This window comes from Athene cunicularia (genome assembly GCF_003259725.1).
Source record: "Athene cunicularia isolate RWA chromosome 10 unlocalized genomic scaffold, athCun1 chr10_part1, whole genome shotgun sequence".
Taxonomy (NCBI): domain Eukaryota; kingdom Metazoa; phylum Chordata; class Aves; order Strigiformes; family Strigidae; genus Athene; species Athene cunicularia.
Window position 1 is genome coordinate 454,911 of NW_020799112.1, and position 12,517 is coordinate 467,427.

Below are 12,517 nucleotides of genomic sequence, written 5' to 3' on the forward strand. Positions count from 1 at the left end.
TAAACCTCCTCCTTCTGGGTCCTGTTGATCTATTTGTAGATATTTGTCTATAGAAAATGTGTGCTCATCTGGTCATGCATTTCCAGCCATCTGCTATTGGCAGTCTTCCAGGCGTCCCTTATTAGCATGAGGTTGCTCAGCACTCTCTCTGGGTTCTTGGCTGCAAAGCCCCTCCTCCATTTCTAACAAAATACTGCCGGTTTCTGATATGACTTGGGCAGAGACTGCTTTTGATGTAAATGTCTGGGCACTAAAGCCCTGATAGCTGCCTCTGACATGCTGTGGAGGAGCAGGGATACGAGTGGCTTGGGGTTATGAAGAGCTGTAGCACCCGAAACGTGATCCCTGCTAATGTAACCTGGTATTCTCTCTCTTTTTCTTGCAGTAGTATTTTACCTTTGAGTAACTGTCCCCAACTGCAGTGCTGCAGGCACATTGTTCCAGGGCCTCTGTGGTGCTCCTGATGCCCCTCACCCACTGTCGAAGATCCCCGGTGGGCGAGGGGGTAGCAGGGATCCTTCTCTTTCAGCTCTGATATATAAGGTGAGAAAGATCTGATGTCTAAATAATAACCTGTACCCATGTTGCAACTGTGTTCAGTTACTTTTAGTCTTGTGGGAATAAATGCAAATAACTCCAAGGTAATAAGTGGGAGAACAGTTAATTTATCAGTGACCCCGTTGGCAGACTGCTGAGCTGCACACAGGTCTCTTCTGCTTAAATATCACCTGCTTATTAAGAAATGAGGGACCTTTTCTCAAAAGTGTGCAGCAAATAATTTACTAGTCCTGTTCCCAGAGGCCTGTTTCAGTTATTGTATGCAGAGCCAGCATTATCAAAACATGAAAAAATTTCTTAAATGTCTTGCAAAAAGAGGAACTGGGAAGTAGAAAGGTGAAATGCAGAGAGAATGCTTGATAAGCTCCTTCCTGTGCCCTAGTCCGGAAGGTAAAGCTGTGGGGACTTGGTAGCTGCCTGAACCACTGCACAGAGTAGCTCCTGACTTCACAGAAGGGCAAGGTGGCTGTTCGCCTTGCAGACCAGAACATTTCTACAGCACATGCATGTGCTGATCAGGAAGGCTCTGTATTTGCAGATTTGCTTAGGAGCACGTGGATCTGTAGCTCTCACTTTTTGGTCCTCTTCTTTCTATGGGACCTTTCCTTTCAGATGAGGAGACCTGACTGTTCCTGGCTGTAGAGCAGTTGGCACTTGTACAGCTTTTTTTTTTTTTTTCCACGTGCCGGGGAGCAAAGTGCTATCAGATGAGGTAGCCTAAAATTTATGCTCAGTTTGCAAATTTGGCTGTTCAGACAGGAGTGTTGTCATAGGTGTTAGACTTGATTTTTAATTACCCCGTGGGAGGCACACAGACTTTATATGATGAAAAGATACAGGCCCTTTTGGGTCACAGCTACCAAAGCCTCCTCTTGAAATTCATGAGAGAATCACAGACCTCATGGCTGCTTTCAGAGGAGTTTTCTCTAATGGAGCCTTGGTGAATTTTTAGCACATGCCTCACCCACCCACCTTGTGAATAAATGTCAACCTCTGTAGACTCTTAGTAATAATGTAACACCAGCTTAGTGCTATCGAGTTGAATTGTCACAGATGTTGGACAGATCTGAAATCCAGAGAAGCACCAGAGCACAACCGGCTTCCTGTCAGATAAAGAAGGTACATAAATAGCTTCAAGAGGGCTCAGAACAAATAATGAATTCCCTCTGGGTGGGAGGGGGTGACAAATAGGGGACTCTGCAACTTAAACTCCTGCAGGCCAGCTTTGCCAAGCCTGGCATACGCATGAGGCAAGGTCCAAAGGCAGAAAATGGGCTCAGCGTGGAGGAGATGCTGGTGGAAAGAATCAGTTTGGAGACTTTGAAGTGTTTGATTTCGGTATGGCCTTGAAATTGCACAGAAGCTTTTGGCAGTGGTGTGTAGGCAGGGGCTGCTGCCTGTGGGGATGTCATTTAGATAGCTGCATCCCAGAAATAAGGATGTAATTTTTCTTGGCTTTATTGCTGACAAAACCTAGCAGAATCTGTCAGAAAATCAGTCCCTTCTGCAACACAGCTCATCCCAGACCAGAGTGGGCTGTGTCGCCCAGGGGTTTAAAGTCAAACCTTGGATGGGGGTTGCTGGGACTCTGCACCCCTCAGTCACCCCTCAATCTAGCGGTGCTGTAGTTAGGCACCAGGCTGAGCTTTCAGCCAGCAAGCTTCAGTGTGACCTGGAAAGGCATCTGGACCCAAAAGCTTAAGTCCTTTTTCCAGCGGTATCAGCTGTTCTAGTTCAAGGGATGACCTTTCCAAATGAGCCTGCCTCCTTTGGAGCATGCAGTGCAACGCTCATACACAACAGCACCATAAATTAAGCAGCTGAGGCTCCCTATAGTTGTTGGTATTTTTGTGTTAAGAGACTTAATACTCGGCCCTTCCTCAGGGGAGCTTTACTTGAGCTGGGAATGCAGTAGCAATGGTGTTGGTGCTGCACGGCCAGGATGGGCTTTGTGTGAACGGATGTGCTCTGGCGAGCAGACTTGGCAGGAAGCTGCAGGTGTAGCACATGCCAACACCAGGCTGCTTACATGGGTTTCTCCAGCCCTGGCTGTGCTAGATTGTAACATCCTTTCTCCTTACGCTGCCAGCACGTAGGGGCCTCCCCCCATCCTTCTCGGGACATTTGAGGAGCGTGGCTGGGTTGGAAAATCTTGTGCTCAATGAGTTGTGACCAAGTGGAAGTTAGTCCTTGCAGCTTTGCTTCACTGAAATGGAGCTGAGGGCTGGAGAGCCAGTGGTTTAGGCAGCTGTGTATAAAAGATAGTCTGGTGGGGTTGTTTCTTTGCCCACGGTAGTGTGGCGGGGGGATTTTGCAGGGGTGAACTAAAACTGAACATTTGTTGCGTAAACAGGATTTTGCTTTGAGCAGCTTCCAAAGAATTCTGGGCTGCTGCTTCACAGGAACAGCTTCTCTCCCCAGCATCTTGCTGTCTCTGTTTTGATGCCTAGAAATAAAATATCAGCTACCCAAGACAGGCTGTGTAAACGTAATTCCCTCTGAACCGGGGGAACTGGTTCTGTTAATCCCTGCGGTTTTGCTGCCTTTGGTTCATGGGCTGTTGTATTATGGGGCTCTTAAGTGGAAAACCTTGCAAGGTTTGGAGTGCAGAGCATAACTTTTGGTGACAGAAGGGCTAAACCAGAAGGCTCAGAAAGCTTTACCCCTCCTTTTGCAGGCTCCTGCCAGTCTTCCTGCACAAATGCATGTGCGTGCCTCCCCCTCCAATGTGTCAATCCCTGCCTGCTTTTCTCGACTTCCTCACCCTGTTTTTGTTTTCGTGAAGTATAAGAAAAGAAGCATCTGTGAGCTTTTCTTGAGAGAAGGATCTTTTCTGAAACTGAGACACTTTCTGCACAGGAACAACTGTAAAAGGCTCCTATAAAGTCACTGGTGAAGGATGTGCGTAGAATCCCCTTGGTTTGGGTTTTTTTTTTTAAATACACCTCTGTAGCACCGAGCGCTCTCTAGGCTCAGATCTGACTCCTGCCACTGGCTCCGCGGTGCCTTTATCAGCAGCAGACTCTGACGAGCAGCTGTCAGTGGGTTTCTTGGTGTGCTTGGCTTAAAACTAGTGAAACCCAGCAGTGGGCACAGCCATGAAAACTTCTTTCAAACTCGTTGAATGAACTTATTTCCTACAGGATATTTATTGTGATGAAGTGTAAACTTGTTTTTCAGCTAAGCTTTGAGGGCTTTAAACAAACGGCAGCTTCCTCTGCTGCCTCTGAAGCCAGGCAGTTCCTCATTTGCATGCAGCGTTACTTTGTCACTGGCGTTAACATATTCGATGGAGGCTTCTTTGTCACAACAAGAGAGATCTATTTTAATACACGTGATAATAGGAATTAAAGCACTGGGACACAGGCTTGAGGAGCCTGGAAAGGTTCTCAGTGATGTTTTTGCTGAATGACTCATTGGTTTTTAGCAATGCTTATACCTTCATAGCTCAAAACACCTGCAAGAAAATACCTGCTTGAAAAGCAGCGATACTGAGGAGTCTTCCACCCCCTTACTGGGCACTGTTGGCTTCTGATGTGTTTGTACTGCCCATCTTTTAAATGTTTCTTCACTGCAGATCCAAACTGGACTGTTTTCTTTGCTGTACTGGCTTCCTGTGTGTGTTATGGTTGGAGATTAGTATATGTCACTGCAAAGCATTTATTAAACCTTCTCTGATGAGGTGCTGTCTTTGCTGCAGCAATGTCACTTGTTTCGTTGTCAGTCCAGCTGATCAACAGATCAAAGCTCCTAATGAGCGGCTGAATTAATCGCCCTGTTAAAATAAAATGCCTGGAGACTGGGCAGTCACTCACCTAATGACCTGACAGAGTGAACCACCTCCCACCCCACCCATTGCTCTTGTTCAGGAGGGGGGACATGTGGCTTTCCCAGGCACTCCCATGACTCGGGAACAGAGCAGATGTGACTTCAGTATCTGGTTTGCTTCTGCCCTTCAGAGCTATGCAGGTGACTGTAAGTGAGGGAGTCAGGATGTATGAGTCTGCACCAAGCAGATGGGAATGGTTCAGCTTCTGCCATTGACAATGTTAACTCGGGAACCTAATGAATTTCTTCATTGTTTCATTGGGGCTTTTTGCAGTGAAATGTGGAAAGCATTACAGGGCAAGCCAACTGCCTGCAAAAATTGTCAGGAGAAGGAATGGAGTTTTAACCACGAAATTGTTTTCTAGGAACTGCTGAGCTTAATCTGAGGCAGTCTGCATGCTTGGCATTCTAGTTAGAGCAGTATTGGAGAGGAACGTGTACATTTGTGGTCTCTGGAAAAGACCTTCTTGCAATCTTCAAATCTGTGTAGCTTCTGTCTGTTGTGGAATTCTCTCTGCGCTGGGTATTTTCCTCCCATATACCAGGAGGCAAACCGTTTGCCGTACCAGTTGGTTGCAAAAACAGGGAAGGCAATTTGTGGTCATCCCTTAAACGAAAAGACGGGATTGGGGAGACAACAAAATTGGTCAGACTGCAACAGCAGATGCTCTACCAGCTTGTCGGTTCACGTTGTGTTCTTTGAGGGGTAGTTCATGAACCACCCTTCAAAGATGTGGCTGGGACCTGTGGTGAATTAATGGACTCTCACTATCCAGAAATTTAATATAATGTAACTATGCAAAACTGCATTTCCTTGAACAGGAAAACATGACTAGAAAAATCACTCTGAGGTCTGAGTGCTCACTGTGGCCTGTCCCTGAGCCAGTGAAATGGGAAGAGGGAGAAATATAGGAAAAACTATAATCGCATTTATTTTGCATTTGCTCTCTCTAGTTATACTCCCCCGGCTGTTTAGTATGTAGGACTTTACCTCTTTGTTCTTTATTTTTGTATTCGGTTAGAATAAAAGCAAGGAATTACAGGTAGTTCAGAACAATAGCTCTTAACCACTTAAATACTTGTTTAGAGCGCTGAGACTCGAGTGTGAGCTTGCAGCTGCCTGTGCATACTTTGACAAGCTGTGGTGAGTCTCATGGTGGTGAACTTTAGTGATAGGCTGGAATTCTGGACACACACTGTCTGTATGGGCTGCTCCTTTGTCAGGAGGGTGCTCCCATTGGAAACACAGTCCCTCTGCATGCTCATTTAAGCATGATTTCTTTTTTGGCCTACAATCTCATGGATAGTTTTCCTTAACCCTAAAAGCATGTTTCATGAGCTCTCCTCCCTCCCTTGCACAGGACGAGAAGATCACTGTTAACCAAGATGTCCCAGTGCACGAAGGGAAGCCTCATATTGTCCACTTCCAGTACAAGGTCACAGAGGTGAAGACCTCCTCCTGGGATGCAGTGCTCTCTAATCAGAGCCTCTTTGTGGAAATCCCTGATGGATTATTAGCTGATGGAAGCAAAGAAGGGTAAGTTCACTATCCCAGAGCTGTGTCCATGGCTCCCCAGGGAGCAGGACTTCGCCTGCATGGGTGATGCTGTGTGTGTGGCAGCTGTGTCTGTTCCTGGTTCTGAAGTATATCCTTGCTCCCTTGTCTTCAGAGAACTGCCTTCCTGTTAGTCCTCCATATTTTTTTTTTCTTTTCCCCTGGTGATCATTTCAGATAGGTAACTGTTTTTTTGAGTCCCTAAGCAATAAATCAGCAGAGTGATTCTTTGCATACTTTGTTTTTTTTTTTTTTTTTTTTTTTCTCCTCCTTCTTCTGCTGGCCACTTGGCAAGCATGTTTTGGCAGGCGTTTTCCTCTCAGGGGAGAAAAACCTCCATTATATTGATGTACTCCTTCTCATCAGTAGGTGGATCTACTCTTGGAGCACTGCCACGCAGGCGCTGGGCTCTGCCAGAATCTCTGATTTTTTCTCTGTTGGCAGAATGCGGTAGTGTTTTGTCCAGACAGCCCTGCTCTGGGAAGTTTGTGTAAACGCAGCTTCCAGAGCAGCTACTTCCTGCCAAGTGCTTTGCCAGAGATCTCTGCTGGCAGGGAGCGCTGTAGCGTATATGTGGCTTTACTGGATTCCTCTGCAGAGCTCTCTGAAGTCCTCCTAAATCTCCAAGTAGGCTTCATCCATGACACAAGCTAATTAAGAAAAAAAACCTAATTGGGCACCGTCAGTAAGTGCCAGTGTTCTCGCTGTCTCACACTCTGAGTCCAGATAAGTGTTTGTGTAATTTCTTCAATTGGCCCGTAAATCTTTGAGCTGTCCAAGGGCCTGCTCTCTTGGGAAGGGGTTTCTCTGGGAGAGTATTTATACGCCTGTGTCATTGTGACTTAAAAGTGCAATTTTGTCAGATTATTTTTAGGTAGGTAAAACAGCCTAGTAGAGGCTATAATTAAAGTAGTTCATTACCATATTAACAAAACCCTTGCGAATTTAATCTCCCTCACTGCACTCTGGTCTCACTGACTGTTGAATTAGATGTTGGCTAAAGCCCTGTTTGTCACTGCTCTAGCAGCCTGCATTGTAAATGGTTACAAGGCCAGCAGTGGCTCTGCTTTGCGGATCCCTGGGGCTCAGAGAGGGGTTAATGCAGTGCTGCTTCCATCAAGAGGTGGCAGAAATAATTTAGTTGGAAAGGCAGGAAGCGTGGGCTCAGGGTGCATCAGATGTGCCATCCAGCTGATGTGTTCAGGAGACAGCTTTGCCTGTGCACTTGCTCCTTCAGTGGTGTTTTTCTCTTCTATGTGGCATGAACTCTTTCTTTTTTTCTTCCCCTTCCCATAAAGTGCCAAACTTAGAGATCCCCTCGTGTACATTGCCTGCAGAGGGGATGTGTCCCAGCTCAGAGCAGCTGTGGTGTTCAGCCTCCTGTGTGCGAAGGCTTCTGCACAGATGGGTGGGTGGTGGGGCTGGGTGTTCCTGCACACTCGCACATGGCCTAGGACAGTGCCTCGCTGGGTGACTTGGTGTGAGGACAGCTCTTCCTCTGCAGGGCTGAATAGCGAGGCAGGAAGCCCATTGTTTCAGCACCGATTGTTCACTGGAAGGGGCCTGTAAACAAGTAATCCTTCTGCCTGAAAACATCCAAACAATTGATAATGCTCAGAGGCTTCCTCGGGACAGGACTTCCTATAGCTGATGTGCTTTTGTCTTCCTCCTCCTTGGCAGGTTATCAGCACTGTTGGAGTTTGCTGAAGAAAAAATGAAAGTAAACTACGTCTTTATTTGCTTCAGAAAAAGCAGAGAAGACAGAGGTAAGAACTGACCCCCGCTGTCAGGTTTGCTCCCTAGATCTAAGACAGTGCTGCTGAACAAAAATCTGGTAAACCCAAGGCGAGGCTCCACAGGATGCTTCCTACTGCAGTAATTGTTATATGTATAATTCTCATGGAGTTCTTACAAATTAGAAATAGTTTCTTGTGGAGGAAATAAGCCATTTCTTGAGACTAAGGGAGAGGGAGTATTTTGGTTTCTCCAGCAGATACTTTGCTGTCCTGCTGTTAATTATTACTGGTACTCTTATGCAGAAAGCTGCTTCTGAATTACTTAGAGATTTTCTTGTCTGGAAATCAGTTAATATTTCCCCTTTGGTAAGGAGTGAAGGTCTTCATTTGGCACCAGGCTTCTGTCATTTGTAAAGAGAAACCAGGGAGAAGGTGTTACATGGGAAATGAACACTTGTAGCTTCTTGCCCTGATGTTCATCTGCTTTTTAAAGATCTGGCACTGTTGCCCTTCCTAGACTTACAGGTAATCCTGACCCTGGCTATAGATGCTTATGGCTTAAGGCGGCTGCATTAGGATCTAAAAATAGATGTGTTGGGTGAGTGGTTACAGCATGGAAGCTTGAGATTTGTGTTGAGGTACTGAGCTATGAATGTGTCACTTTAAATCTTACTAGATGCAAGCCATGGCAGGAGTAATTCAAACCTTAATTCTAATTTTACTCTGCTGCTTCACAAGCTGCACTGTCTTCTCTGAAAAGAAGCACATTATTAGAGCTAAGCTGTGCTGAGCCCAGGAAGATGTCATTCCATGTTAGGATGCCAAGAATAATTTTCAGATTAAGTTCTTGCTATAAAGTCACTACTACCCTAGATTGCATAGGTGACCTCTGCAGTGGCTGGTTAGGGGAGTCATCTCATACTGGGTTTTGTTTTTACAAGACGGACTGTGCATTGCTCTTGGGCCTGGCTTATTTGTTGGAGTTCTGGAGAGCTCCAGATCCTGGGTCGTTGTCTATGCAGCTGAAACACAGTGCTGTCTTGGAAATACACAGGAGCTCCTCTGCACCGCCCTTGCATGGCTTGATGCTGGCCATCAGCGGGTGGTGGAGAGATGAGATACTGCACCAGCATGACTCAGGGGCCACAGGGAAGCGATTGCTTTAGTAACAGGCAAGAGTGCATCCAGTCACTGCATCGTATAACCTTATCTGACTGAGACAAGGTGTGGGGGGGCTTCTGGCCTGACCCTGCTCTGAATTGCTGTGCATAACCCATGGTGCCTTTCCTGGGGGGTGGCACCAAGCTGTGCTAAGCTGGCTTGAGTTTCTGCTGAGCTCCAGGTCCTCCTCATGGAGACAGCAAATGTCTACGTAGACCCTGAGTAAGTAACTTCCTGTTAGCTGCTGCCTGACTCATTTTCAGGGCTCAAAGGGTGCTGGGACCCACCAAAGTACAGGATTAAAAACTTTGAGGGGCTGCGGGATGGCTGTGTGCATCCTGGGAAAGTGGGTCAGTGCGGCTGGTGCCAGTAGGTGACCAACCATCGTTGTTTCTTGGAGGGAATGGCAGAGATTTTGCAGGATAAACATGGACAAACCTGCTCTGCTGCACAACTAAATCCCCTTCGTGCTTAGGAGCAGCCGTGATGAATGCAGGAAGAGACAAAAGCTCCCATTCCAGAGGGCTGTCACGATAAAATGGTTTTTTTTTCTGTGCAGGAAGCTCTGGATGTGCTCACATAGGGTGTTCAGTGCACTTGGATATTTGTGGCTTCTAGGGTGGTGCAGGTGAAGAGGGTTATTCCTGGTGGTAACAGATTTCCTTCTCTTTGGTAGCTCCACTCCTGAAGACATTCAGCTTCTTGGGCTTTGAAATCGTGAGACCTGGTCACCCCTCTGTCCCGTCGCGGCCAGACGTGATGTTCATGGTGTACCCCCTGGATCAGAACTCTTCCTCTGATGAAGAATAGCTGCAGCGAGGGACTCCAGTGTGACCTGAAAATGCTGTTGAGGGGAGAGAGGGTTACATCTCCTTTCTTGAGGAAAGGGAAAACAAGCTTCTGTTGGACTGAAACTGCATTTCTCATTGTTAGATTGGCCTGTGTATCCTCAGAGTTGACTATCTCATTGAAATGTGTTGCCTAGAGAACTATATATACACACATGTAATCACCAAATAGTAAATGGAAGATGTTTATGAACTGGCATAGGAGCTCTTTACGTGCAGCTGTGTGGTGTGGTAGCCTAGGGACGCTCAGTGCCCGGGCCGTGCGTGGGGGAGCACAGCAGTAGATGCAGTATCAACTCCTTACTTCTCTAAGCCCATGTTGGTCCTTTCCCTGTTGCCTGATGTGTGCTCATCTGACAGACTACCTTTTGATTTTTCACTCAAGACTCTTAAGTAGAAGGCATGTTTTGGGTGTTAGGCACATGGAGGAGACGTGTTTGAGTTTAACCTTTAACACTACATTAAACCCCCCCTGTGTCTCTGCTTTGGGGCGACCAATGCTATTTTAACTGGTCTAACCTTTTTTTTTCTTTGGGTTGTTTTTTTGTTTTTTTTTTTTTTTAAACCTCTTGGTCTTTCAGCTTTTGTTTTAAGCAGTCTTAACTCTGTTCAATGTTACCACTGCACTATCATAGCATTCAATAAAAGGGGCATTCAGATGAACTTCACACAGCTGGGGCTGCTTATTTGAAAGGAACAGAGCCTCGGGTGGGCCTCCTCTGGTGCTGCCATGGTTTCAGAGGGTCGAGTGTTGGGAGCAAGACCTCTGCTCTGGGAGAAAGTTTCCTCACCTGCCTGGGGGGTGATGGTTGTGATGGTCCAAAGAGCCAGAAAAGCTCATGCCTTTATCCTCTGCCCCAGGATGGGTACAGACCAGGCCCGTGGCTGTCACTCTGTTCTTCCTCCTCACCTTTCCAAAGAGATGATCTCATGACACTGAGCTAAGGGCTGTGTCCAAACCAAAGGGGGCTAGTGCGGGGTCAGGTGTGGGCGGCGGCTGCCCTGGTCGGAGGGGATGCTCTCCCCAGCTGGGACCTTCCCTGGGGTGGAGGGATAGGGCCATGGTGCCAACAGGAGCTCCTGTTTCACCCCTGGCCCTTCCAAGTTTGGAGAATGAGGTTGTGCTCTTGTCTTTGTGCCATGTGGATGTAACCTGGCTAGCTTTTGTTGAAAAGCCAAAGGAGAAGGGTGTATTTATAACCTGTGCCCCGGAGGAGTGCTGTGAGCTCTCTTCCTGGCTTGGCTGCTTGCGTGTGGAATTGTCCTTGTGTGCTTTGTTGTGCTTTCACCCTTCTGTGGAGGATTTTGTTAAAAGCTGAAGCTGAGCCATTCCATAAACGTCATGGTCAGTGTTTTCTGTTTGGGAGGAGAGGTGGGGCTGGGATACAAGTTTGTGTGAATAAATCATCTTAAAGTTTGTGTCTCTTTTTCCCTCCTTCCCCTCTAATAGTGAAAGGGCTGCTGGCTCTACTACTTCTCCAAGCAAGGCATCAAATCCTAAATCTGGTTTAAAATCAGGGGCTGGGCTGTGCTGATGGGAACATCTCTGCCCTAGCTTTTAGGGGGGGGGCATCAGCTCCTCCAGCTCTGCAAAAGGCACTGCCCTGCCTGTCCTTGCTCCAGAGGTGGTGTGGAGACCAAGGAGACTGCACCTCTTCCCTGGTAGAACCAATACTAATTTCTAGCTCTGGCTTTTGAAAGCCTAGGTTTTATCCGTGGGGCTGGGCTGCCTCCCAGGGTGTTTCTGCACATTCCAGGGTCCTGATGCCACCCCCTGGTGCTCTTCTGGCACATTCCTCATGGGATGTGGTGGAAACCACTTTGGTCCTTCCTTACTGGTAAAATTTACTGGTAAAGTGCAAGGTTCTTGTCATGAGAGCTTGGAGGGAAGATGATCTGAGCTCTACAGTTACAAGGCTGTGCTAGTGTCTGTGCTTTTCTGAAAAGTGCCAAGTATTTTCCTGCCCTGGCTCAAACAAGTGTGGTCAAGTGTAGAGGTTTCAGATCATTGAATGGCTTCAGAAACACCGCCCCCCTGAAAATCTGAAAGGTGCTGCTGCTGTCCCTGCACAGGCCACCTCCAGTGCGAAGCTGGAGGAGCTGAGCTCCACCCGGTGGCAAGCCAGGCCCCCAACGCAGGAGCGCTTGGCCCCTGGCAGGCTGGGGGGCAGCTGCCCCTTGCTGGGGGCCAAGGCTTCAAGGCTGGGGGGGTGCTGACCCTCACTGTCAGGGCAGAGTGCCCGGGTGGAGCTGGCAGCAGAGTGAAGGGGCTGCATCCAGGTGTGCAGGGCCTGTATGCAAGAAGGGTGCTGGGGGGCAGGACCTGCTGCTCCGCTGGGCCACCTCACCACAGCCTATGGCCACTGACCAGCGAGCTTGGCGTCAGGAGCAGCATGTCTGGTTAAGTCCTCTCAGAGGACCCAGAAACGGGGGGGGGGTGGGGGGTTGGGGAATGACCCTCTTTCCCCCTAAAAATCACTGGCCACAGTTTTTGGGACAAAGGACCAGAATTGGGGGAGAGCAGGAAGAAAAAGCCACCCTCACAGGTTTGTGATTGTCTCTTAAAAAGATTTATTCTCTCTCCTTGCCCAAATGTACAAAGGCAAGAAGAGTACAGTTTGTATATATATATATTTATATATATATATAAAAAAACAAGGAACTTGGTAATAATGTACACTTTACAGAAGGGCAGAATCAGGAAGACTGAAATGAAACCCAACACAGCAACGTCAATGGAAACAAGAGCTATAAACACCAACGGTTTGAGACCCTGGCCGGCCGCCCGCGGGGCCCGGTGGGCAGGGGAGGGGGGCCCCAGGGGCAGGGCA

The 12,517-nt window shown here is 47.6% G+C and overlaps 1 protein-coding gene across 1 annotated transcript; it reads left to right on the forward strand.

Moving 5' to 3' along the window:
* Positions 1-299: 299 nt before the first annotated feature.
* OAZ2 (ornithine decarboxylase antizyme 2) lies at positions 300-11,103 on the forward strand. Its single transcript, XM_026856241.1, is given in 5 exon segments — positions 300-461; positions 463-543; positions 5,748-5,923; positions 7,622-7,707; positions 9,515-11,103. Coding segments are annotated over 5 exon segments (624 nt in total). The 5' UTR covers positions 300-314; the 3' UTR covers positions 9,649-11,103.
* The last annotated feature ends 1,414 nt before the right edge of the window (positions 11,104-12,517 follow it).